The 27555-nt window shown below is 37.1% G+C and overlaps 5 protein-coding genes and 1 pseudogene across 8 annotated transcripts; 4 read left to right on the top strand and 2 right to left on the bottom strand.

Annotated features, from left to right (window-relative positions):
- Positions 1–5214: 5214 nt before the first annotated feature.
- On the bottom strand, positions 5215–6893 carry LOC104763256 (uncharacterized). Its single transcript, XM_087497794.1, has one exon. The coding sequence runs from the start codon at positions 6184–6186 to the stop codon at positions 5215–5217; it is 972 nt and encodes a 323-aa protein (XP_087353920.1). The 5' UTR covers positions 6187–6893.
- A 1838-nt stretch (positions 6894–8731) lies between these two features.
- On the top strand, positions 8732–11681 carry LOC104760882 (uncharacterized). 3 transcript variants are annotated; one of them, XM_087499163.1, is made up of 3 exons: positions 8732–8982; positions 9184–9565; positions 9658–11681. In XM_087499163.1, the coding sequence occupies exons 2-3, from the start codon at positions 9219–9221 to the stop codon at positions 11582–11584; spliced, it is 2274 nt and encodes a 757-aa protein (XP_087355289.1). In that variant the 5' UTR covers positions 8732–8982; positions 9184–9218; the 3' UTR covers positions 11585–11681. The 3 variants fall into 3 exon arrangements, with proteins under 3 accessions (XP_087355289.1, XP_087355290.1, XP_087355291.1); XM_087499164.1 differs by having other exon boundaries at positions 8739–8982; positions 9256–9565; XM_087499165.1 differs by having other exon boundaries at positions 8883–8982; positions 9209–9565.
- A 198-nt stretch (positions 11682–11879) lies between these two features.
- LOC104760883 (mitochondrial thiamine diphosphate carrier 2) lies at positions 11880–14774 on the bottom strand. Of its 2 annotated transcripts, none has more exons than XM_087499166.1 (8): positions 14504–14774; positions 14179–14348; positions 13972–14088; positions 13711–13822; positions 13357–13484; positions 13077–13229; positions 12820–12969; positions 11880–12313 (listed from the first exon to the last, which is right to left on the bottom strand). In XM_087499166.1, the coding sequence occupies exons 2-8, from the start codon at positions 14314–14316 to the stop codon at positions 12095–12097; spliced, it is 1017 nt and encodes a 338-aa protein (XP_087355292.1). In that variant the 5' UTR covers positions 14317–14348; positions 14504–14774; the 3' UTR covers positions 11880–12094. The 2 variants fall into 2 exon arrangements, with proteins under 2 accessions (XP_087355292.1, XP_087355293.1); XM_087499167.1 differs by having other exon boundaries at positions 14179–14341; positions 14504–14769.
- A 7651-nt stretch (positions 14775–22425) lies between these two features.
- LOC104763257 (putative FBD-associated F-box protein At1g50980 pseudogene) lies at positions 22426–23198 on the top strand (annotated as a pseudogene).
- Positions 23199–23815: 617 nt separating this feature from the next.
- On the top strand, positions 23816–25021 carry LOC104763259 (uncharacterized). Its single transcript, XM_010486657.2, has one exon. It carries the CDS (start codon positions 23816–23818, stop codon positions 25019–25021), a length of 1206 nt encoding a protein of 401 aa, XP_010484959.2.
- On the top strand, positions 25011–27080 carry LOC147922808 (uncharacterized). The gene is made up of 5 exons (XM_087497796.1): positions 25011–25824; positions 25944–26475; positions 26563–26682; positions 26752–26862; positions 26996–27080. Exons 1-5 carry the CDS (start codon positions 25707–25709, stop codon positions 27078–27080), a joined length of 966 nt encoding a protein of 321 aa, XP_087353922.1. The 5' UTR covers positions 25011–25706.
- Positions 27081–27555: the final 475 nt, after the last annotated feature.

A 27555-nucleotide genomic window follows, 5' to 3' on the forward strand; every position in this document is an offset into this window, starting at 1 on the left:
TCAGCCTTATTGGTATACTCTTGTTGGTCCAAAAGACTTTTACTCAATCCGTGACATTGTTTACATGCTTAAGCGGGATAAGTTGTTGCATAAAAAAGATAGAATGGACGGCCAACATAGGATACGGCTTGCACTCATTGTTATAGTAGAAGGTATACTGGTTTGCGACTCCTCAAAGATTAGAGCATCAAAGGAAGTAGCAGAGATGCTGAAGGACTTGCAGAGTTTTGTCAACTACCCATGGGGAAGGAAATCCTTTGAACGAACGATATAGATAGTTATGGTTGGCAAATTCAACCGCACTCCTGAAGTTTTACGCAAAAAGATGATGCGGTCCCATACTGCCACACATGGCTTCACCCTTGGTTTCCAGTTGTTGATACTAAATGCTATCCCCATGTTGGAGAGTTATCTTCGTGAAGCTGATGATGGGCTAAATTTTACGGACCACTCAGTTCAGCATCATACAAAGCTGAGGTCATTCCAAAATTCTAACATCCTCAAAACAGAAATGGCAGAAAATGTAAGTTCTTCTGTATGTTATCCAAACTGCGAGCTTTGTTAAATCTTGTCTTTATGTCATCTCATTTTTACTTTGTCTTAAACAGCTTGACGTCGAATGGATTATCCACTCTAACGACCCAATAGACATAATGGCAATTTCTTGGAATGACGAGGTTGAAGATCATCGAGTTGATTACATTTGCCAAAAACTCAATGACGGCCACGAGTTTAAGCTTCATGTCTGGCACGGAGGACTTGCGACTCTTCCACTTATGGGTATAGTACACGATGGACCTAACCAACCGGTGGAACTAGATTCCAAACCGGCAACTAAGTCTACCCTACCGAATACCACAAACAAAACAAAGGCAAACGTAAACCGAGTGCGTCTGTGGGAGAAGAAAATGTTCCTTTGGATTCTTACACTGCACAAGAACTTCTCCTTGAGGTTGACCGGAAAAACAATGAACACTTTGCCAAAATTCAGGAGATGTGGCCTGCCGAAAAAAGTCTTTTAAAGGTCGAGATTTATGATGATATACTCAACACTTTGAGGAGAAAATGTGTTTTCTATAGCTCACCACCTACCAAGGAGCCAAACTCGGTCGAAAACTTCAACAAGTCAAGATGGGATAATTATGGGGTGGACATCGAAAACATTGTAACTATCAAAAACAAGATTGAAGACTCAAAGGTTAGCAACTAGGGATCTACTAAATATATGTCTTTACCTGTTTTTACTCTCCATGTCTAACATGCTCTGCCATCGTAAATTAGGAGGGGAATGATGGACTAAATGAGGACGCTCATAGGACATATATTGTTGATCTGGGCAAGTCCTCTACGGATGAGGTTTGACATAATCACAAATGCATTATCTTTCTTATTTAACATATTAACACCCTACATCTAGTACAATTATTTATTCAGCAGGAGAAGGATGCATCAGCTGATGAGGAGGACAACGCAACGTAATCACTGCTTCCGGATCAACATGAAGACTCTCACTGGACACCTGATGATGAGCCTGAAAAGCCGGTATTGTCGAAGCAACCCAATGATACACATGAGCCACCACACATCGACATAGAGGATCAAGTAAACATCCGTAGGACAAATCATGCTGTTTAACACAACTTGTCCACTGTCATGCACTTATGTCCACCGATATTTTCAGGAGCATGATACAGTTGACTCAACGGGTGACCAAGAAACAAGCATGTCTGGTCGTGACCATTCTGACGATGAGAAAGAGATTGTGTGTGACCAGGAGAACATTACTGGAAGTGATACAAATGCAGATGGAGATGCAGATGGAGATGCAGATGGAGATGGAGATGGACATGGACATGGAGGTTCAGATGGAAATGGAGATGGACAGGCTTTAGAAGTATGTCCATCTGAAACAAATGCAACAGTTGTTGAGGTATTTTTTATGTGCAACCAATGGTTTTTGAAAATTATTCACATTCGTATGTCCTTCCTAATGGCATTCGTATCTTACAGGTACCCGCTAAAGCTACTAGGAAACGTCGTAACCCTATTGCCGGCCAATATCTAACTCCACTTCCGACGAAAAGAAGTAGGACAGTTCCTAGGCGTTATGGCCAGTGTTCTACTCCCCCGAGGGGACAACAAGCTTCAGAATCAAGCTTAGAAGACAATGAATTCCTTCCTCTAAAAGCCATCAAACCGTCAGTTCAGCGGAAGTTTCTGGCCCAGCTCAAAGCTTACGCCAAAAAGTATAGACCAAGTCACACTCATTTTCGTCTACATTTCCCCTATGTCTATATTAAACAAAACGATGGACATGATCATAAATTGATGGACATGATCATATTTTGCAGAGAGTACATCATCGATGGTATCAATGTCAAGCACAGTTTCTTCACTGAGTTATACACGCCAAAACACTGGGTTGATACCCCTGTAAGTTACTTCCGACCTTTCAAACCTGGTTCAGCCTAATCTGGAGGCGTTATGGGGATAAGTTTTGCGATTCAAGGATAGCTGTCCTTGACACCTGGTTCTCCAACATGTTAACCACTGAATTGGTGCGTTTCCATAATTGCAAACATAAGGATACCTTCTTCTGGAACAGCATTATTAAAAACTACGTTAAAGGGGTTGTCCATAACCGATCTACAAGACTGGCATGGTACACCGATGTTGATACAGTTTACGTTCCTATGAACTAGGGGAAACGCCACTGGGTCGCACTAGCTATTAACCTGAAAAAGGCCCACATCTTTGTCCTTGATCCGTTAATTATCAACAATGGTCCCAAGAAGCTCCCGCGCCTTATGAAGCCTTTCATGGATTTGCTCCCGATCATTGTCAAAACTTTTGTCAACCCAGAATCGACGGACGTCCCTCTGCCAAAGGTTTTTAGTATGGCGAGGTTGGAGAATGTTTACCAGATTGAAAGGACCGGCGACTGTGGCCCACTTACCGTCAAGTATATCGAGCTCCATGCCCAAGTAGTAATGTCGGATTCCCTTACAGAAGAACTGGTGGACCAAATTCGGATGTCCTATGCGGTAGATGTCTACCAGGAGTTTGTTGTCTCCTTATGAACCCCCATTTCTCTCTTCTGTTTCCTTTCCTTATGATAATATCGGTTACCTATTGTACTTTTAGTCTTTCCCTATCCTTTTCTTACTTATTTTAATGAGAACCCAGATTTTTATGTAAACAAGTGGGTGGAGCCCCAATGCAGGCGTGTTTCTTTATGTCTAAGTGGAAGTGATGCATACTTTACCCCTTCTCTATGATTTCTACAGTTGAGCCAAATCACTCACGTCTCTGTTGCGTGTTCATAGTCTAACATCTGACAGTTCCTTTGTATAAGGGTTTAAAGTGAAACTAAGAATATGTTGGCCAAGTTACCCTTATTAATTGTCATTAAAAGGGATTCATCTACCTTCTATACCGACATAGCCCATAAGTCCTCTATCACTTCTTTCCCCTCTTCTCTACTCAAAATTTTCAGAGAAAAAATGGGTCAGTATAGTTATTCTCAACCTTCATCTTCATCCGCCTCATCTAATCAATGTCAGTTTCAACCCTCGGCTTCTCCTTCATCTGCTTTGTCTATTAGGTCTCGACGTTATGGAGATCATACCTATGGCATACCTCAGAAGTGCATTTGTGGTAGTCATCTTAAAACGTCTACTAAAACCGAGGAACCAGGCTTTGGACGTATTGTCTATGAATGCAAGAGATGTGGTGTATGGATTTTTACTTGTTCAAATTTCATAGGCAACGATCTCTCTCTCTATATGTTGTCCATTACCACTTCCTAATCTATAAATTTTTTTTTTGCAAGACTGGTGGACATCACTACAACAAGTGGTGGGACAAAGCCATTATGGAGGAGATACACGACATTAAGTCGAGGTTTTCGGAGACAGATGACCGTATGCTGCGGTTCATTACTTACACAGACGAGGGTGAGAGATGTGATCCTCGCACTGTCATTTCTCGTGTCAAGACGAATTCGGAGCAGATCGACAACCTCCATGAAATGATCGCAGAGTTAAATGCTGGGTACACGGACTTCAGGGCTTTTGTTCAGCGATTCCCACCTCCTAGCACACACCCAAAACGCAACCGCGCAACATATGCTTATGTTTTGTGCACTCTAATTTCCTCCATTGTCCTACTCTTTCCATTTGGGTTTTGCATTAGGAAATTTGGAAACTGAGTCTCATCAGGCGAAAATGTCCATCCATGATGGACTGTTGGTCAAAGTTTAATGTTGTCTACTTCTCAAACAATGTCTACCCCTCTATCTTACTCGACAAATTGTATTCCGTTGCCGTTTTAGTCCACCTTTTTATCTATCATGTTTTTATGTCTATTTTTTTATGTCTACTTTCTATTGTCAACAAGTATGGTGGTAGACAACTTTATTATATACTTTATATTGTCAACAAGTATGGTGGTAGACAACTTTATTGTCAACAATAGACACTTTAATAAAGATAGAAAATAAACAAACAAATTGCGCATGTTCCTAAAAACAAATTCAAGATACATTACAATTAGGATATACATAATACGACCGACAGACATTTCTAATGATAGACATCATAGTAGACATTACAACTTGCAATCATCAAACCTTTAAACCTGTCTACCAAGGTTACTGATAGACATGATAATTACGATAGACATAGTAAACCGTTGTTTGTCTATCTCTAATTTATATTGTCAGAAAGTATTGTGGTAGACAATTTTATTGAGAAAGATAGACAATAATCAAACCAAGTGCCAATGTTCCTAAATGAAACATAGTCAATAGTCATTACAATTTCGATAGACATAATACGACCGACAGACATTGCTAATGATAGACATTACAAAAGACATTAGAACTCGGAATCATCAAACCGCTACACCTGTCTACCCATAGCCTCTTTCAGCCTACATACATGGAAGCCACATGAAAAATAGTTATGTAGCCTTTGTTGATAATCAACCATGTCTCAGTTTCAAAAAGAGAGTACCAATCCCAAACACATGCATGAGATGCCTCCTACAAAATACATTGCTACTTTGGAACCTTTCGTTCAAATCAACATTGAGCATGTTTTCCTGTTGTGTCCCACTCCAAAACATCTTCCACACTTGCTTGGTGTCTTCCTCTTTTTCCTCTAATTACATCAAAAGAAACATATTAGTACACTTCAAAGGTTAGCATGGAAATCATACTTTATGTTGTTCTCCTTGCGACGGTATTCTTTTCTTCTTCGGCCTCCCACTACCGCGTTTTGTTCGAGGTTGATTAACAGCCTCTTCAGTTACAGCCTCTGCAATATCGCTATCCCTTTCTTTTGGAACTAGCATAATGATTTGTGAATATTTTTTCCTCCATGGCTCAACAAAGTAGAACTCCCCAATTCGGGTGTAAATATCAATTTGCAGCACTCCTCTAGCAGCTAAAGCGTGACAGCAAGGCACCTTCAATACATCAAAGACCCGACAAGTGCAGGTTTTATTCTGCAAGTCCACCGTGAAAACAATACCTCGTCCATCGTTAACTTGGTAAATCCACTCGCTTGCTGATAGCACACGGTAGTCCACCGCGTGTTGTAGGTGATCTATAAGTATTTCTTCGATTTCCGGGGTGCATCGTGTTTTCGCTTTATTTGCCACTTTCCTCCTACAATAAAACCACCTCATCAACATTGCTCGTAAGAACTCTACCATGGACACGATCGGGTAATCAACAACAGTTTGCATTGCTGCATTCAGCGACTCAGATATGTTGCTACTCATTATATTGTAACGATCTCCGGAGAAGTGAGAAAGTGTCCAGTGTGGTAGTCCTATTTCTATAAGATACGAAGCACATGCAGGTTTACATTTCTCTATTTCTCTCCACCAATAACGGAAATCGCCAACTGTGTATGCCCTTACAGCTTTAGAAACCACTGCAGCCAAACCTTCGCAATGAAAGTTGTGCTTCACATTTCTAAATAAATGAACAGAACAGGCCCCATGCTGCGCCAAAGGATACACTCTACGCAGACCTGGATATATTGATGCATGCCTGTCTGAGACAAATACTAACTCTTGTTCATCTGGCACAAATTTCTTCAGATTTTCAAAGAACCACACCCATCCTCCTTCATTTTCCCCATCAACTACTCCAAATGCCAAGGGGAAATTTTGCATATTCCCATCTTGTCCACTCGCTGCAACCAAACAACATTTATACTTCCCTTCATTGTTGTGCCATCAATTACAATCACTTTCCTGAAATATTTATAACCAGCTATGCAAGCCCCAAAAGCAAAAAACAGGTACTTGAACAATGCGTTCCCTTTTTTGTCCACCATATTGTGCATTGCAGTCAACGTCCCTGGGTTCATTGACTTCAGAAGGTGCAAGTATGTAGACACAAACCTATAATTGTCTTCTTCATTTCCTCTGGCCTGCTCCATGGCAAGCTCTCTCGCATTCCAAGCCTTCGTATAAGAAATTGTCACGTGCATCTCAGACAAAACTATATTAGGGAGTTCGCATGCTCTTGGTCCTTTCTTGCCATTTGCGAATTTGGCCTTCAGCAGATCTGCCAAAATTTTTGCGGTCGCTTTCTCACCATATCTCGACCGTGCTCCGACATCGCAACTGTGCTTCAATGTCAGTGTCTTAATTTCCAAGTTTGTCGAATTGGCATGGGTTGTTGCATACACTCTCCATCCACAGTTCTTGTCTATGCAATTGGCTATAACTCTGCCTGTATCTGACTTACTTATCCGGAAACAAAACAGCCTTGTCATTGCATAAAGGGACAACATCTTATGCATCTCCTTTCGGTTTGCAAATATTCGGCCAACATAAAGTCCGTCGGTTGCCATTTTTAGATCCATATTCCTTTCTTCCTCGGGGGCCCCTCGCATATTGTCATGCACTGGAGGAGCATCATTCATTAGATGAGGATCGTCTTCACTTATTACTGCTCTGTTACTCCGGAAATAGTCCCGCTCCACGATCCCTTGGTCATTCACGCCCAACCCATCGTGCATCAGATGTCCTCATAAGGCACTGGTGGTGCATCAGATCTCACTGATGGGTTGTGTAGCACTATTTCCATCTCTGTAGTAGCACTTACATCATCCTGTGCGACGCCCTCATTTACATCAGATATCATCGATGGGTTGTGTGGCACTATTCCCATCGCCATCGCTTTAGTAGAACTCACATAATCCCGGGCGACGCCCTCATTCGGCAACTCACCATCTAACTCTATTCCTAGCCCAAAACCAATATGATCCATTGCCCTCATGCACCCTACTTTTGCAAGGATCCCATTCTGGTGGGTATTCTTTGTTAATCCGTTCTGTCCACTCGTCAAAATCATAGTCTGGAGAGTCTTCAAAACATGCCAAATCTTTGAAGCTCCCTGATGGACCACTTCCTTCAGGTATCGTGAATGAGGAGTTGGCGACTGCCCCTACTTTCCTCTTCCCATGTTTGTCAGCTACTATTGATTCCTTGCACACCATCTCCGCACGATGGCTTTCTTCAAAATTTCTCAGACATTCTAGCAACAATTCATCGGGGACTTCTCCGCTCGATGGACCTGCATTGTTAGCAACAGATGGGGCATTCAATCCATTTCTTTTACTATTATGTCCACAGTAAGTAGACTAGAAATGCTCTCCACCAGATGCCAGATCGTCTTCTCCATCTGGGTCGACCAACATCTCAGGAGTGTTTTTTTCTCCACCGGTAGACACACTGTTATGTCCTTTCTCGACGTCTGGTCCATCTGGGTCGACCAACATCCCACTCGTGTTTTTTTCTTCACCGGTAGACACTGTGTTATGTCCTTTCTCGACGTCTGGTCCATCTGGGTCGACCGACATCCCATTCATGTTTTTTTCATTCTCGGTGGACATAAAATGATGTCCTTTCACGATGGACGATAGTGTACTCTTCTTCAGTGAAACATACAAATACAGTCCACCACACTCTTCATTCTTCAGTTTAAACTGTTGAGACTCAACATCACTGTCTACTGAAACTGGGGGCATCTTACCTTGTGTAAAGACAATTGTGTCTCCTGGGTGCCAAAAGCTTAACTCCGTACTACTTTCCTCTTCTTTGACACCCAAAACCTCTCCAATCTTGGCCTTCAAAACCGCGAACGAAGTATCTTTGTCGATAGATAAAAATCTTTCCATTTGCCCATGACGGACAGAAAACTTCCACACCCCAATATCTGAACATGTCCATTCACACAGCAGGAGACACACTCTCCCGAACATCTGCATCATTAATGAAAATCATTGTTTAACGACAATGAATGCAGAAAAATTTGCAGATGCCCAGATTTAATACAAAACTATCCTTCTATCATAACCGACCATATTAAATAAAGAGATCCCTTAAATGAACATAAAGACATACTTCCCAAATTCCCACAACCAACTCCACTTTCTTCACCTAACCTTATCTTCTTCAAATTTGTTTAGGTTAGAGAAATTTTGTCCTAAACAAATCGCAGCATTAACTCCAATAAACACATTTTACCACACTTTTGTGTCGTAAATCTCTGTCCATCTAGCCATAAATGCATGTTCCATCATAATTAATTTCTTTTTTTTTTGAATTCTCCCGCCTGTTTTTCGTCCCTCAAACGAGAGGATATTTTCGTCATTTCAAAGCGAACAAGCCCCACTAAAATGGTGTTTTTGGGGACAAAAAAAAAACTGGCATTTGACACAAATACTCAAACCAAAATGGCATTCTTCATCAAATTCCCAAAAACCCTAATCCTAATTAATTAAATCTTTGATGTACAAAAACGCACCCGTTTTGTGTTTTGACCTTTTTATTTTCGTCTTTCTTCTTCGCTTCTGGATTTGTTCCTCGAAGCAAAAAAAAAAAAAAAAAAACTCAAATTTGCCTGAAACGAGAACTCAGTGCTGTGGTCTATCTCTTTCACCTTGGCCTTATCAAAAGGTACCCTTTTCTACAACCCAGCTTAGTTTTTAGTGTTCTTAGTAATAAATAATATTCAATTTTGGATCTTAGGGTTCCGTAATTTTCAGATTCCTTCTCGATACATCTTCTAGCCTTGCGTTAGCTGATGATTATAAATCCCAATTTGACAATTTCATATTCACTCAATTGTTTTAATTTCGTTTCTTCTGCTCAAATCAGATTCCTTTTTGCTGTAAATTTTAAGATTTTTGGTTATGGCGACGAAGAAAGTGATAGCTATATGTCAGTCAGGGGGAGAGTTTGTGACTAATAAAGATGGATCATTAGCTTATTCCGGTGGTGATGCTTATGCCATAGACATCGATCAAGACACTTCCATGAGTGATTTCAAATCCGAATTAGCTGAAAATTTCGGGTTTAGTTGGGAGACTATGACACTTAAGTACTTCCTCCCTGGAAACAAGAAAACCTTAATTACCATCTCTAAGGATAAAGATTTCAAACGCATGGTTAGCTTTTCCTCAGATGCAGCAAATGTCGAGATATTCGTTTTACCCGAAGAAGCTGATGCCAGGAATGACACCAACATGCCAGCTAGTCGGTGTGTGTTTCTTGTTTTCCATGTCTTGTTTCTCTAACATTGTTTTAAGTTTGGTAATGACTGATGTGTGAACACCATCTTGTTTTTGACAGATCAAGTAGAACGACTGCATCGGAAGCAGTGGTACCTGTAGCTTCCGCAGGAGATATTGTCGTTGGGGATGATGATATGATAACAGATGATTTTCAGATTGAAATAGGAATGATGCCTGAAGAAAGCAGTCCTTTGCCTGGAAATTTTGTTTTGACTGACGAGAAACAGCATATAAAAGCCGCGCAGCAGTGGGAAAACGCAATCACTGGTGTTGATCAAAGGTTCAACAGCTTTACTGAGTTCCGAGATGTGTTGCACAAGTACTCGATTGCTCATGGGTTCACTTACAAGTACAAGAAGAACGATAGTCATCGTGTTTCAGTCAAATGCAAAGCTCAAGGTTGTCCATGGCGTATCACTGCGTCGAGGCTTTCGACTACTCAGCTGATTTGCATCAAGAAAATGAATTCAAGACACACGTGTGAGAGAGCGGTTGTGAAAGCTGGGTACCGTGCAACAAGAGGTTGGATTGGAAGTATTATCAAGGAGAAGTTGAAAGCCTTTCCGGATTACAAACCAAAGGATATTGCAGAGGATATAAAAAGAGAGTATGGGATTCAACTGAATTACTCACAGGCATGGAGAGCTAAAGAGATTGCTAGAGAGCAGCTTCAGGGTTCTTATAAAGAGGCATATAGTCAACTTCCTTCTTTCTGCGAGAAGATCACGGAGACAAATCCTGGAAGTATCGCCACTTTCATGACAAAAGAAGATTCGAGCTTCCATCGTCTTTTCATATCGTTCTACGCATCAATATCTGGGTTTAGACAAGGTTGTCGCCCTCTCCTTTTCCTTGACAGCGCTGTCTTGAACTCTAAGTACCAAGGGGTTATGCTTGTTGCTACAGCTCCTGACGCCGAAGATGGAATATTTCCAGTGGCTTTTGCAGTTGTGGATTCTGAGACAGAAGAAAACTGGGTTTGGTTTTTGGAGAATCTCAAGTTGGCATTGGCCGAGCCCCGGACAATCACATTTGTCGCAGATTTCCAAAACGGTCAGAAGAATGCATTGCCGCTGGTATTTGAAAAAGGACAGCATCATGCCTACTGTCTGCGTCACCTCGCCGAGAAGTTAAATACGGACTTGCAGGCTCAGTTTTCTCATGAAGCAAGAAGGTTTATGCTCAATGATTTCTATGCTGCAGCTTATGCGACACAACCCGAGGCATATTACCGTTCTTTAGAGAATATAAAAAATATTTCACCTGATGCTTACACTTGGGTTATAGAAAGTGAACCATTCCATTGGGCAAATGCTTTGTTTGAAGGAGAGAGATATAACCACATGAACTCCACTTTTGGGCTAGATTTCTACAGCTGGGTTTCCGAAGCACATGAGTTGCCCATAACGCAAATGATAGACCAACTTAGAGCAAAGTTGATGCAATCGATATATACCCATCAGGTACAGTCTAGGGAATGGGTTACAACCCTAACACCAACCAACGAGGAGAAGCTACAAAAAGAAATAGAACTTGCAAGGTCACTTCAGGTTTCAGCGCCTCACAATAGCTTATTCGAGGTTCATGGTGAATCCCTCAACTTGGTTGATATCAATCAGTGTGATTGCGACTGTAAGGTATGGAGAATTACTGGTTTACCATGTAGCCACGCAGTTGCAGTGATTGAATGTATCGGGAAAAGCCCTTATGATTACTGCTCCAGATACTTTACCTCAGACAGTTACCGTTCAACGTATGCTGAGTCCATTAACCCTGTCCCTAACACCACAATGACGATGATGATGGTGGAGGAACCGCCCGTTGAGGGGGTTGTTTCAGTTACTCCACCGCCCACAAGACGAACACCACCAGGGAGGCCAAAGAGTAAGCAGGTGGAACCACTAGACATGATCAAGCGTCAGCTCCAGTGTAGCAACTGCAAGGGTTTAGGACACAACAAGAAGACCTGCAAAGCTGTATCTTAAGTGTAGAGATAAGAGTTTTTGTAGAGAGTGAAGACAGGGTTAGGACAAATTGTAGTAATAGTTATATTATATAACTTATATAGCTGATTTTGCCCAACTTTTTGGATTTAATTCTTGTTTGTTGAATTTTTGGAGTGTGATCTTTTAGGGATAAAGATCTCCGTCAGGTTGAGACCAAAGCGAATTCCTAAATGGCATCAAAATTGATGGGAGATTTCACAGCAATTGTGCAATACATTTTCTTGTATTTGATTCGATGGTCTTCCCAATCTTATAAAAAAAATTTGTATGCATATTTTAAGTCACATCTGAATTGGAAATCTGTATAAATCCACCACACTTGTTACAAAATTCCATAGTTGCCAACAACACTTAAGTTTATTTGTATAATTCCAAAAATGATCAATGGTCATATGATATACTTAATGCACCCGTGATTGGGGGCCTTTGCGCCTATAAATCTATAATGAATGCTAGAGACAGTAAGATATAAGTGTCACAGTAAACTCTCTACCAAGAAATTGATTCCAACCAGTCGGAGGTAAACTCGTAGGCCACAAAGGTAACAGCACCAGCAGGAGCAGCTTTCACAGTCGATGGCACAATGCCTTTGTACAGACCATGCCAGCCCTCTGATATCATTATCTGTCTAAGACCGTCTAACATGTTTCTGTATGCACGTCGCTCCACTCGGGCACCATATCTTGGATGTCTCTGTAGACCTTCAATCTGCAACAAAAAGAGTCTTTCAAAATCTTTTTGACATTTCTATCATCTCATGTTTGAAGGCAACTCCATTATCATTGCCATGGAGATCTACTGGGAAGTGCTAGAAGCTTTTATAATCTACTAAATATACACACAAATTTGAATTTTCTTTCTAAAGCTACAGTGACAGATCAAGTGGGATTTAACCAGCAAACAATAAGTAAACTCTCCAAGCAAATACCATAGTGCAGCAAATATGATATCCTAGTCTGAGATAAAGTCCATAAGGATAGACCAAAAACATGGAACCACGTGTACATGATAAGTCCTTGGGCTAGTTCAGTGTAGAAGCATTGTAATTACCCTAGCTGTTTGGGAGAATGAACTGAGGTTTTCACGATTTGTCTAGAGTTTAGTGGAGATTCTCTCGTTTATCAAGTCTCTATGATGTGAAAATAAAGAGTGTACTAGATTTGGATCCTATCAGATTATCTTTCCATAGAGTCCATTAGGTAAGATTAACTGACCTGGAAACGTTTTTTGACCACATCAAGAGGATGGCAGACAAGCTTGGCGCTAGTGCCAGCCCCAAGCCCACAAACAAACAGCTGGAAGCTGGAAAGGTTGGTGTCCATGTTGATCGGGTTTTTGGAGGACAAAATATATCGATTCCAGTCCTGTTAAAAAAATCAAATGACCTGATTGTCACCAGAAACAAAAAAAAAAAAAAAAGAGAGTTTTTATAAAAACATCACACATAAGAGATATATTGCTCTGCTCTTACCATCATCCAACGCTTAAACATATCATATGTGCCAAATTGCAGGCCAGCGTATGGCACAATCTCAACAAGAGTTGGTGTTAATCCATTATACAATCCTCTTATGCCTCGAGACTGAATAATATCGAAAAACGCAGACCTCATTGTTGGATATACCTGTAGACAGTCATCAATCAGTCATCTATATGTCACTTAAGCATGAATAAAGAAGAAAATCAAGAATCACCCAAGGGCAAGAGATTTAAGTTATTCTACAGGGTTTATCATGAGTCAAGTAATAAACCTTAGGCTCCCCTTGTGATGCCAATATTGTTCTTAGAAGATCAAAGGGATAAGATCCTAGTGTAGCAGCACATCCTGCTAGTGCTCCACTGACGAAGGATAGATAAGGGCTCAGATGTATATGATCCTCTGCATTGCAAACGAGTACAACCAGCTAATAAGTAAGATAACACATTGACATCTAAATGATAGGAGTCACTAACAAGAGCTTTTATAAGAAACACCCATTCAACATACACAATCTGCAGAATTAACCTAAGTGAATTCTATTTTCCAAACCACTAAGATAGCCTTTGGGGGGACTACCAAGTACCCTATCAAAAGAGATATGGATGTTACTCAGTAGACTGATTACCTGTTTTAGTAGAACCAGATGCAAAAGATTTCAACTTATGTAGTACTGTAAACTGAATTGAAGTATAAGGCATGACCATGAGCAAAGCTGGCACATTACCCCGCCAAAACCCCTAAGAAAACAAAGAATCAAACATCAGAACAGAGAACAAGACCTCAAAAAAAAAACTAATGCCACAGACCTTAAACTACAAATAGACTATAAAGCCTAAACAAACATAAGATGTGGGTTTCAGGAAATGGAAATGTTGAAGAGACTGACCCGAAACCCTTCTTCTCTAAAAATGTCTTTAGTTGCCTGTACCATTCCAGTATACTTTGATGCACCAGACAAGTTCCCCCGGACCATACCCCATGAAGTCGTCGGTTCTAGTTGAACCTGCCATCACATAGAGAAGCTTCACTCCACAGATTAAGCTAATAACTTCAAAACCGGTGAAGGAAAAATAGGAAAAAAAAAAAGGGAAACCTGGAATCTAATCTTAATGACATCAAGCGGAGAAGTAAAGGTACGAGAAACACCACCAGAGATAGCTCCGGCAGAAGCATCAATAAGGGCACGTTTAATCTGTCCAGGATCGTCCACCGTCGCCGTCGTAGGACTCATTTTTTTTCTAGGGTTTTTCTCGTCTCTATAAGCTTAAAAAATCATCAAATCAAAAAAGTTTCCAAAAACCCTCTCCTCTCATCAATTATAATAAACTTCAAACAAGAAAATAAGGAATGAGATTTGAAATCACGATAACAATTAAAGACAAAACCGAATTTGAGAATTTTTCAGAAATTTCTCTTACCAGATTAAGCGAGATACTAAAAGGCTCGACATTTATGATTTTTTCCGGGGAAAAAAAGCAAGAAAATTTGAGATGACCTTAAAACGTTTGCCGCGGATTAGAGAGAGCTGAGAACTGGGTGGTGATTCAAATTGATTTTGACTTGAAGCAAAAAAAAAAAAAAAAAAAAAAAAAGATTAAAAAAGCTGAGAGAGAGAGCTATCTCCGTCAACGTTCGTGTTCTCCGATATTTGTATTTGTACGCATACACAAAATTAAACTAAGGCGTCTTCTTTACCAAAAAGATTTGCCCTTTTTAGGACTCTTGTCGGTTCGGTTTAACGAAATATCAGTTCACTCACAACAAATGAATGTGAAATCCCCACCACTTTGGTCAACACGATTTTGTCATAAATGTGTTAAGATAACAAATTGTAGCATGTTTAGTGAAAAAGGCGATAGAAGTAGTAAACAAACTATCCCGAGTAGAAGAATGTTGCAGTGATTGTGTTTTTTATTGGTCATTTGACAATTCCTCATCCTATCTTATTATATAAGGTTGGGTTTTAAAAATTAACCATTAACAAAACTTTGATATTTGTAAGTTTATATCAACCCGAGATTTTGAGATTACAACAAAAAAACAAAATATTCTGTCTTAAACAATATTAATAATATAAAAAGATAATTATCAAACAATTACAAAAATTAAAAAAAAAAAATTATAAAGAGACTATACATATATATATATGTATATATTTCATAAATTCAAAATTATAATATTATTTACTTATTTTTAATTTTAAATTATTAATTTTATAAAGAAAAAATAAAAATAGGATTAAAGAAAAGAATAATTGACAAAAATAACACAATTTTAAATTTTTCCACATATTTTTAAATGTTCCAAAACTAGAACATGAAAAATAACACTAAAATTATTAATTAAATATTATAGAAAAATCTCCATCTTTATCTCTGAAATAATGAGATTTTTGAGATTTTATTTTCATCGGTGTTGGAGAAACTTCTAAGATTTTATTTTCACCGGCGTCGTCTTCTCCAACTAGCGAGCTCATGTCTCGATTCCTCCAGAACCAGGTCCCAATCACAGATTTCTCGCCAATCGTTTTTCATCTCTGATCTGTCGTCGTTGTCGTTGTGTTCTCGCCGCTCTGTTCGCAGCCGTGTTCTCATCACCGATATATCTTCCCCGATCTCACTTTGAGTTCCGATGACGTGTTTGGATAGATTTTTTCCAATGAATCATAGGACCGAGATGTTATCGATTTCAGATTTTTGAGGCGTTGGTGACGGAAAGACCTTGAACACCATCACATTCATTTCGGTGAGTGATCAAATGGAACTCCAACAGCAATGATGGAACACTTCTGCTTGTGCATTGTGGTGTGTATTTGACTTAGAGATTCAATCTTACGAGTCATATCTCTCTATACGTCTTCGATAGAGCGGTTATCAAAGCCCTTCAAGTGAGCGATTGATTTTGCTAGAATGAACCTTTTATGAAGAACTCAATTCAATGATTATGTTTCGAATTGTTTAGTTTGTTTGTTCTCTAATGATGGTTGATTTTTGAAACTGTGATTGTATTTGGAGATTTAGGTATAAGTGTGTATCATTGTAAAAATGCATTAACGTTCTTAGGTAGTTGGTTTGATCTTGTTGTGTTATTTTGTGTGTGTATATTGGTTCAGTTTATAACTTTTTCTTGATGGATAAATTGAATTTCTATAACTTTTTCAGGATAGCTCCAACGCTCTGTTTCGTCTTTGGAAAGTCTGTAGGCTTGAAGACAATAATGTAATCCTTTTAGCTTATTGTTATATACTATTTCTTATGTTCAAACCATTGAATTTGTTTGAAGTGCTCTAGACAATGATCTTTACTCTATTTATCCTTCTTGTTTAAGTTCTCTGTTTTTTTGGAATCCCTTATCCTGTTCTTATAGCTTGAAAAATCATCACCCAACATCCAACAGTCCTTGAAAATTCAGGAAGGATCGCACAAAATTCATGAAAGATTCTTTTAAGTTCAGGATGACTTTCATAAATTCATGAAAACTTTCATGTAACTTATTCACTGATTTCAATTTTAATCACAAGAAATAGGGTTGAAGGTTTCTCTAAGCTACATGATGTATCTACAGATGACACAAGATGCAAGTATGCTTTGGATATATGCAGATGACATATTGTGTTCTTTTATCCAATTTTACTCTATGTTGTTTAGAAATATATAATGCTTGAGAAACATTTTTAGTTTTTTTGGTACATGTATGATATATAACATTCTCATATATATATGTTAGTACTTTGTCTTAACTGTGACTGAACTTCATAAAAGACTATAGGAAATTCGGGAAGGATTGTATGATATTCGGGAAGTATTATATGAAATTCAAGAAGGATTACCTTGAACTTCAGGATGACTTTTATAAAAAAGTCTAGATTTCCAAACATCAGAATGTGCATAAAAATGAAATCATTATCCTTCACTAATGGAGTAATCTACTAATATTTGACACATTGATCCAAAATACACAATTATATATATATATATAGAAACACATAAATTTAAATTTATGAAGGATTCAATAATATTTAGGAATGATTTATTGAAATTCAGGATGGTATTTATAAAAATAATAGTTAAAAAAGATTACATATTTAAAGTGTTCTTGCTTAAATTCAGGATCGTTTAAAAATGTTGGGTTCTCGACCATGGAACATCTTGTTCATCATCAACTCTACGTTTCTTCTTTGGAACAACATACTCAACTTCCTTACACCGTTTCTTTCTTCTTTGCTGAAATCAATATGTAAACAAAAAATCCACTTTAGAATGAAACACATCAAAGATATCACACACTTCTCCAACACAACACAAGACATAAGATAATTCTACTTTGTAAAGAAACATTTTAAAGACATCACATGCATAACACTAAAATACTTCATAAAATCTGTTCAGGAAGGTCTTCCTAATATATATGGATCATGTCCTAAATTTTCGAAAATGCTTCCTGAATTTTAGACAAAGCTTAATTCCAATCATTATTTCTGTGAGAAACTCTATGATGATTAACATATGAATGAAATTTCAAATTAATAAGCAAACAGACCTCTAACAGTAACACTAGCAGTTACCATTCTCATAAAACCCATTCCAAATCTGTCTAGCTTAAATGGATGGGACAGTTCTAAGACTGAAACTTCTTCAAAAAATACTCAGACCAGTGCAAGAAGAACACATGTCACTGGTCCCTTGGACTCTGAGCATTCATGTAACAGTAGCAAAGCTTGGGACAAAAGTTATGTATCTATAAGACCATGTGAAGGACCTTATGCTAGAAGAGTATGACAATCATCAAATGATGACGTTTCAATAATGTACCAACAAAACCATCCATTCTCTAATCTCCTAAACAACATCGATAGTATATAAAGCCTCTATCTAATTCTCTACACAAACTCTCACCTACAAACAAACATATTAGAAACCCATATTCAGATTCCTATGATAAGTTTAAGCATTTCATATAAGAATCAAAATAAGCATAAACATAAGACTGGATAAATACAAACCTTATCTCAATTCTCAGGAACTTCAACTTCACCATCTTGAATATCTTGTTGAATATCCTTTGGATCTTTACCATCCACAGTAGACCCAATAGAAACACAAGGCCCCAAGATCTCTCTCACTAAACCACTCAATTCCTTATGAGTGGCCTTATGATCCTAACAATCTTAATCACATCACCAAACATTATGCTTAACCTTCTCCACCTTCTTCCTATCTCTCTCCAGCTCTTTTAACGCTGTCATGACCGGCGCCGCTGCCGACAAAACCATTGTGAACCTCGCATGACGAATCTGTACTCAATAGCGTTGCCGTTGACGGTTCAGCACCATTAGCCTCTCTCTAATTCGACCTCAAAGCACAATTTCGAGAGATATACTGAATTGACATTCTTAAAAAGTAGATATAACCAAAAATGCAGGGGACAAAGAGGAGCTTGTGAGAATTAGCAATGAGATTTGGGTAATCTCCATTGAAAACACAAAAATTGGGGTCATCTCCATTTTAGATCTTTCCTGAGAGGAAAGAGACGATGTGAACAAAAAAATTATCTCAATTTTTCCCTTTTAGATTTTCCTTAATTATTATGTTAATTCATAAATGCTAGTTTTGGAAAATTTGACAGTGTGTGCTAGATTTGGAAGAAAAACTTAGATTAGTGCTATTGAAGGGTATTTCTCTAAAGAAAATTTACAGTTAATTATTAATTCTAAATTTTGTAAAATACTCACTTCTATATAAACATATATTGTCTCATATTTTTCATCTAACAAGATAATTTTTTCAAAAATATTGCTTTCAACTTTGTTCTATTGGTAAAACGTTTTTAATGGAAAGCTAAATTTTTAACAAAAACATATGTGTCTTCCTTTTCTAATACTGTATTTTAAAATTTAATATAATATTTTTAGATTCTTTTATTTAATTTATCTTTTCACCTTTGAATTATTTGGGATTCATATATTATCGTGCTTATAATTTTATATTATTTCTTTATTTATGTCAAAAAAAAAAATTTCTAATTTTTCAACCTTGATTGGGTAGTCATAGACTCTTTTTTGTGCAAACATAATTTTTACCATTTATTCAATCCTAAAAGGGAGGAGTAGAAGCTCATCGACCTAATAGTTAGATAAAATAGGCTAATCAAACACAAGCTTACAACAAACATAGATAGATAGATTGGAAAAACATAAATTGTTGCTGATAGATCCATAGGAGTTCGGAGACCGTGACACCATGGTTTGCGTATAGTTTTAAAAGAATTGATTTGGTAACCTATATCACCAAAGTGCACTTATCTCTTCGATCAAGGGTTCTCAGAGAACTCCAGAGTTAAGTGTGCTTGAGCTGGAGTAATTTCAAGATAGGTGACCTTTCGAGAAGTGATTATCGGAACTGTGCTAGTGAGGACAAAAAACGGGAAAAGATCATATAGTGATTTGTAGGGTCGGTAAACAAGTATTTTAAGCCTTCTGGATGTAACAAACCGGCCACCAAATATGGGTTGGCCAGGAGTAGACGAGAGGCCCACTAAGGAAGGTGACCCATGAACTGGGAGTGGACATGGGGCTCACTAAGAAAGTTTGCAGTCAGAGCGTTCCAGAGACAAAGGCTACATCATGGTGTGTCAAAGATACTTCCATAAATACAATAGAAAAATTAACATTAGTTACTATCAAAATATTTTGTGACGTTAGAAAAAGGGTCTTTAGTTTCATTGGTTGTCGGAACAAGCCTTTTGAGATAGCTAAAAGACGTGAACATGTTGTCTCCACACATGAGGAAGGCAGAGCCGAGATTTTTTTTTATGGTGGAAGAGGTTGGACTCACGGTTATCTTCCCAAGGGAGGAAGGTATAGGAGGTTGGACACAAGGTTATTCCCCAAGGAAGGAAGGTAGGGCCAAAGTTCTCTCCATGGTAGAGGAGGTTGAACGCAAGATTCTCTCCATATGGGATGTGGTCGGAATCGAGGTTTTCTCCATGGTTGGTTATACACTATTGTGATGATACATTGATTAGTATACTATGTAATATATGTCTTTTTTGAGCCAATAATTTTAATAATTAAAAAAACTATGCAAAAAGTGAAAGTACGAAGACATAAAATAGTTGGCTTAATGTGTTCATACAGACATTTTCTAGGTGGTGGTAAAAAATATATTTATAACATACAATATATTTAGGTGTAAAAAATATGTTTTTAATGGTAATGGTAATATACATAAAAGATTTGTAAATGGATATAAATCAGTATATTATAGCAAAAATAAAACTTATAAATAACGTACAACAAATTTTAATATAATTTTATTAAATTTTATTTTATTTTACAAAAGTTTAAACCCGCACATCGGGCGGGTTCTTATCTAGTATATACGTAAAGTTAACTTTTCTCTCTTCTCCTTCTTCCACATCATCATCCACCTAAGCAATTTTATATATATATTTTTTTGCATTAAAAATTATTATTTTAAATATTCATTCATTGCATATTTATTACTTATAATTAGTAATTGTAAAAAATAAATAGAAAACGAAATAAGTAAATTAATTAAATTTTCAAATAGTAAAAACAAGACTATGAATTTGTTTTAGTAATAATGGGTTAATGATTTTTAGAATGGAAGTAAGATTTTAATGCATGGTGGAGTAAAAAAATAATTTATGTAATTGTATTTATAAAATTCTAAATATAAAATTAAAATTGAAGTAAAACATAAGTTTCTAAGAAACATATGCTACAAAAATTTATTATTAAATTTCAATTAAAGATTAATTACTCAACTCGACTTAAATGTTTTGATCAAAAATAAAGACATTGTCAGGATCACACTTTTTTAAGAAAACTATGAAAAAGACTCTTGAAAAAATAATCAATGGTCACAAAATATAGAAAAAATAATATGTAAGCTGTTACAAAAAAATGACATGTGATTTGTGTAGCGTATCTTACAAGGCATATTATCAACTAAAACTACAATTTTATAACATGACAAAAATGTAAACTATAAAACAAGCTTGAGATTTCATTAATTTTATCAAATGCTTTTAACCTTAAACAACATATTTAAAGTACATTATGTTCTTTTAGAAGACGAAACTGAAGTTGAATCACAAAATTAACACCTGAAAATAACATATGAGGTTTTAAAAAAATATGTAACTTGGATTAGTGAACATATATTTATTGTCGGGTTTAACTGTTTCAGCATCTAAGCATTCTTGACGTTGTTGAAAATTCTATTATAGCAGGTGATGCACTTGAACAACCCCGTGGTAGTGACATAGCATTAAAAAAATTCATGAAACTTTGTATATTTGTATTTGATGTGGGATATCAATATGATTAAATGATCTCGATAATTAGGTTAACGATCGACATTAGACGTTAGAGCTTTTCAAAATATGTTTTCATGGGATATGAATATGTAATGAACTCTTCTAGTTATAAAATGTTAGAAGATTGAGGACTCTTCCAGTGAAGTTCTTAAGTTATTTTATGTTACCATTTGATATATTGTTGATTTGCCAAGAAAACATTATTACGATAATAGACAATATATGTTATATATAGACTATTAAAATAATTATGGCGTTTATATAGATTTATCTTTTAAACTTCAAATGAATATATATATATATAATATAATTTTATTGATAAAATTTAAACAAAAATCCCGCACAAATACAGTAAAACCTCTATAAATTAAGTAAGTCGGAACCACAAAATTTTATTTATTTATAGAGGTTTTAATTTATCGATAAATTAAAAAAATATTAATTTATGAAGAAACTTTTTTTTATATAGTTTTAAATATTTTCTATTAAAAATAAGATATCTTTGTTATAATCCACAATCTAGGATGCTCCATAATTTCTAGATGTAAATTGAGAAAACAACACAAAATGTTTTTGATACAATGACAAAAATTATATATGAGCTCTAACAAGAATGAAAATTCAAGAATAGGCAAACAATAATAGAGTAATATTTCACTAAATTTTCTTAGATATATATATATATATATATATATATTTAGTTTATATCATTATTAATTTATACATAGGATCTCAAAAGAAGTATTATTTTATTATTTTATCAAATTGTGTCATTTGTTATTCCGGCCTATCTTGGGACCGGAAAAATTTATTAATTTATAACGAGTATTAATTTATAGAGATTTTACAGTATATATAACAGAGAAATATTATCTTCAATAATATATATGTTGTATTGTAAAATAAATTTAGTGTTTATATAGATTTATACTCAAAAATTTGATTGATGATATTTAAAATCAAAAATTTGAATTGTTAGAAAATATTTTAAATTAAAATGTCGCTTATGGCGTGGGTATAAAGACGATTGAGAAAAACATATTCTCAATGGGATTCACATCGAGAACCCAAAACACACTAAAAAACAAATTGGCAGCAATTACATATTCTTAATGGGATTGATCTAAAATTTTTAGTATATGGAAATTTTCACAGGTCGAGCTAGCGTATATGGAAATTGGCAACAAAAGTCACTGTCAAAGCATGCAGAATAAGATTCGTAGGAGGGATACAATCAGTGAGCTTCCAGATGAACTGCTGTTGAAGATATTGTCTTTGCTTCCTAGTAAACTTGCCATAGCCACAGGTGTCCTATCAAAACGGTGGGGATCTCTATGGAAGGAGACGAAGTCATGGAGGTATGATGCTGAAACCTCCCTTGGAGCTATTCGCAGATTTACGATTTTTCTGCACACAAGATCAAGGATAGGGAGCCTGCACCTCAGGCTTAACCGAAATTACCTGAAACCAGACGTCAAGGCTGTGGTTGACATCGCAGTTAAGCTCTCTTTGAGAGAGCTGAGAATCGAGATGGTTTACAATACCTTCGAGTTGCCTAAAAGCTTATATGTATCTTCAAAACTTGAAACCCTTATACTAGAGAAACTAGATCTCATGGGTGTTCCACTTAATGTTCGTTTGACCTGCCTCAAACGTCTCCACCTTTTATCGGTTGACTTCTCAAGTGACCAATCTGTCAAAGCTCTTCTAAGCATATGCCCAAAACTTGAAGATTTGGTAGTGAGACGAAGCTCCTATACTAGTATATAAAAATTAAGGGACTTTTCTAATGAATGGCACATCATCATCTCTTAATTAAATTTTTTTTTGTTTGTTTTTTTTTTGTTTTACAATTAAAGTTGTATATCACACTACAAGAAAACAAGGTCATAACTGACGGCACTTCTGACGGGCAACTATCTGTCGGTAATTACCGACGGTATACTGACCGATTTCTAACACCATAAAAGTTTGTCAGTTTTCCGTCGGAAATTTACCGACAAACATTATCCGTCAGTAATCTGTCAACATTTCCGACGGATTACTGACCAGATACTACCGTTAGTATTTTTCGTCAAAATTTCGTCGGTAAATATATCCGTTGTTGTTGTCGTGTGTATATTATTCAATTACCGACAGATTTCCAACAGGTATTAATTTACAGCCGTCGGAAATCCGTCCGTAAACTTATTATAGCCGTTTAAATAAATATCCATTGGATATTCGTCGGTAAATATATCCGTTAATGTAGCCGTTATATAGCCGTTGAAAATTTCAAAAATTACTGACGAATTACTGAAAGAGTACGGACGGATACAAAATTTACTTTCTCTATAAAAACGAACCACTCTTTCTCATACTCTTAACTCATTTTTTTAGAAAAAAAAATGTCTTCTTCTTCTTATTTTCGATCTTGGATGGACGGACCGATGCTCGATCCAGAATCAAATTTATTGAATGATGAGTATGCTCGTGGTGTAGGCGAGTTTATGGAGTTGGCATGTCAACAACGGATCGTTCTTCAAACCCGTAAGTTGAAATGTCCATGTTCGATTTGCCGGAATTCTCACAATATTAGGATTGATTTAGTATGGGATCATCTTTATTCGAATGGTTTTATGCCGGGTTACAAAATTTGGTTTCTCCATGGTGAAAGACCAGAGTATATTAGTTCTAGCGAACCATATATTGTTGATAGCGTAGAGGAACCTAGAACAGAAGTAGATTATGGTGTGGGTACTGTTGAGATGGTGAATGATGCATATAGGGAAAATATGCAATCGATGGGTCAAAATGTTGATAGGTTAGAGGAACCTAATGCAAAGGCATGCAAGTTTTTTTCTATGTTGGACGCAGCTAAGCAGCCGTTATATGAAGGTTGTAGGGAAGGTCATTCGGCTTTATCATCTGCAAGCAGATTGATGACCATAAAGACGGACTACAATTTGGCTGTGGAATGTGTGGATGCGATAACAGATTTTGTGAAAGACATTTTGCCTGAAGATAATCATTTTCCAGGTACATATTACGAGATTCAGAAATTGGTCGCCGGTCTTGGTTTGCCGTATCAAATGATAGATGTATGCGAAGATAATTGCATGATCTATTGGAGAGAAGACGAAGATAGGACAAGGTGTCGATTTTGTCAAAAACCAAGATATCAGGAAACAAGCGGTAGGGTTCCAGTTCCATATAAGCGGATGTGGTATTTACCGATCACAGAAAGGCTGAAGCGATTATATCAATCTGAGCGTACGGCTGGTCCAATGAGATGGCACGCAGAACATAAATCAAACGGAGAGATTACACATCCTTCAGATGCAGAAGCATGGAGGCATTTCCAATCAGTGTATCCAGATTTTGCGTATGAGCCAAGAAACGTGTACCTAGGATTATCTATAGATGGTTTCAACCCATTTGGAAATCATAGAAGGCAATATTCGCTGTGGCCAGTAATCATAACACCTTATAACTTACCACCATCTTTGTGCATGCGTCGAGAGTTTCTTTTCCTTTCGATTTTGGTTCCCGGTCCAGATCATCCGAAGAGATCTCTTGATGTGTTTCTGCAACCGTTGATATATGAGCTGTAAATGTTATGGGATCATGGTGTTACAGCATATGACGTTTCAACCAAGCAGAATTTCCAGATGCGTGCAGCACTTATGTGGACGATTAGTGACTTTCCAGCTTATGGGATGCTATCTGGATGGTCAACTCATGGAAGGTTAGCGTGTCCGTACTATCAAGATAACACAGATGCGTTCCAGTTGAGGCACGGACGTAAAACGAGTTGGTTTGATTGTCATAGAAGATTTCTACCAGCTCGTCACCTTTATCGGCGTTCGAGGACATTGTTTAGGAAGAATAAGCAAGTGGTTAATGCACCACCTCCTGTGGTAGTAATGGACATGTTGTTGTTTACGGTGCTGGCATCAATCACAATTGGTATAAACATAGCATTTTTGGGTGTTGCCTTATTGGAAAGATATTTTGTTGAAACATAATCTAGATGTCATGCACGTCGAGAAGAACGTCTTCGACAACCTCATGAACACTGTTCTAAATGTCCCGAGAAAGACAAAAGATAATTTGAAGTCTATATTAGATTTGCCAGATATTTGTGATCGCGATCCGCTTCATGTACTAGAAAATGGGAGATGTCCAGTCCCGGCATTTCGGTTAGACACGCGCAAGAAGGAAGCGTTCTTCCACTAGATTACCCACGATATTAAATTTCTTGACGGATACGCATCTAATTTACGTAATTGTGTTTATATGGCTGAAGGAAAGTTTACTGGAATGAAGAGCCATGATTGTTATGTTGTGATGCAGCGACTTCTTCCATTTGCATTTGAGCATCTTTTACCAAGTAATGTCCACCAAGCAATTGCAGGTACATTTCTAAATATCGCCATTTTTTAAAGAATTATATACATATTTATTTATATATACAGCAAAGAATTAATTCATAGAGGTTTTACAGTATTAATCCGATCTTCTTTTTACTTACAGGGGTAGGTGCATTTTTTCGGGATTTATGCTCTAGAACACTTACAGTTGACGGTATTCGTAACTTGGAAGAAAACATACCAATGATCCTATGCAATCTCGAGAAGATATTTCCCCCATCTTTTTTTGATGTTATGGAGCATCTCCCAATACACCTTCCGCGAGAAGCTAAACTTGGTGGTCCTGTTCAGTACCGGTGGATGTATCCTTTTGAGCGGTATATGTTTCATCTGAAGAAGAAGGTCAAAATTTTAAGCAAAGTTGAAGGCTCTATTGTGGCACAAAGTATAAACGAAGAAGCCTCAAATTTTGCCGAATTTTACTTTCCTGCCCAAGTTCGTACAAAAAGACGACGTCCTATTCGTCATGATGATGGAGGCGAAGTGGCTAGTTATTCGGTATACGTACCTAACTTGTTTATACAAGTAGGAAGACTCAGCGGGACAAGCAAGAATCGCCAACTGTCGCAGCAAGATTATACGCACTTACATATGTATATTCTCACAAATTGTGAGGATATTATGGAATATGAGAGGTACATTTTAAAATTAATATGAATTAAAACTTAAATTTATAATTTCATATCTTCTAAAATTCGGTTTTTTTTTTGGTTTTGTAATAGGATTTACATGGCGTTAATACGCTCTTACTACCCGACATATACCGAGGAGCAGCTTGATGAGCATAAGCAAATGGATTTTGCGCCTTGGTTGAAATATTATGTAAGTGTTTTACTAGCTTGGTTTAATAAAAATTTAATATTAAATATCATTAATTTTTTTAAACATATTTTTTAAGGTTAACGATGAAGGGAAAAAGGACAAACATTTCCAACATGGTTAGTAGAATTAGTAAACGGTCCCAAATATATTGCAACGTCTTGTCCGGGGTATTGCACGAGGGGATATGCATTTCAGATTGGGTTTGATGAATTGAATTTTGTTATTGATTGATTTTTGTTAATTTAGTTATGCTTGAAGATTATTTCTAAATTTTGTTGTTTTTTTTGTTGAAGGAACTATGGTTCTTATGTTGCAAACACTTCTATGAACCAGGCTAATGGAGAAGCTAGTGCTTCACATTCACCTAGTAGCGCCGTCCCAGATTCTCAAGGTTCAGAAAATGTTCCAGTGGAGATGAGCATTGAAGAATTCGTTTCTCAACCTGGCCGATCACTTATCCCCCGCTTAGATCCGTATGGTGCTCCAGGGATAACATGGTTTTGTGATTCTCATAATGGCATCACAAAATCCATTTGCATATGATGTATGGAATCCTCAAAACACCATATGCAAAGTTTTCAGTTATGCCTACAAAAGAACAAGACATTTGGTTTCGGCAATTTGCGGTAAAGTTTTCAACTTTAACAACTTAATTTTATAACATTGTTTTATATATTTTTTGTTAATGCATTTTCTTTATATTTTTAGCAAGATTTCAATTGGTAACCAGATGTCACCAGCCAAGTTCGAACAGCTTTCAAGAAGTATGCCGCACTACGATATTCTAAACAATTGCATGAGTGGAAGCAATTGTGGAAGAGAGGAAAGGTGCCAAAAAATGTGAACGAGGATCTCTTTAAAGGTTTCATTCAATATTGGGGGGAACCAGCTAC

Source organism: Camelina sativa, chromosome 18, assembly GCF_030686135.1.
Source record: "Camelina sativa cultivar CO46 ecotype springtype chromosome 18, ASM3068613v1".
Classification (NCBI taxonomy): domain Eukaryota; kingdom Viridiplantae; phylum Streptophyta; class Magnoliopsida; order Brassicales; family Brassicaceae; genus Camelina; species Camelina sativa.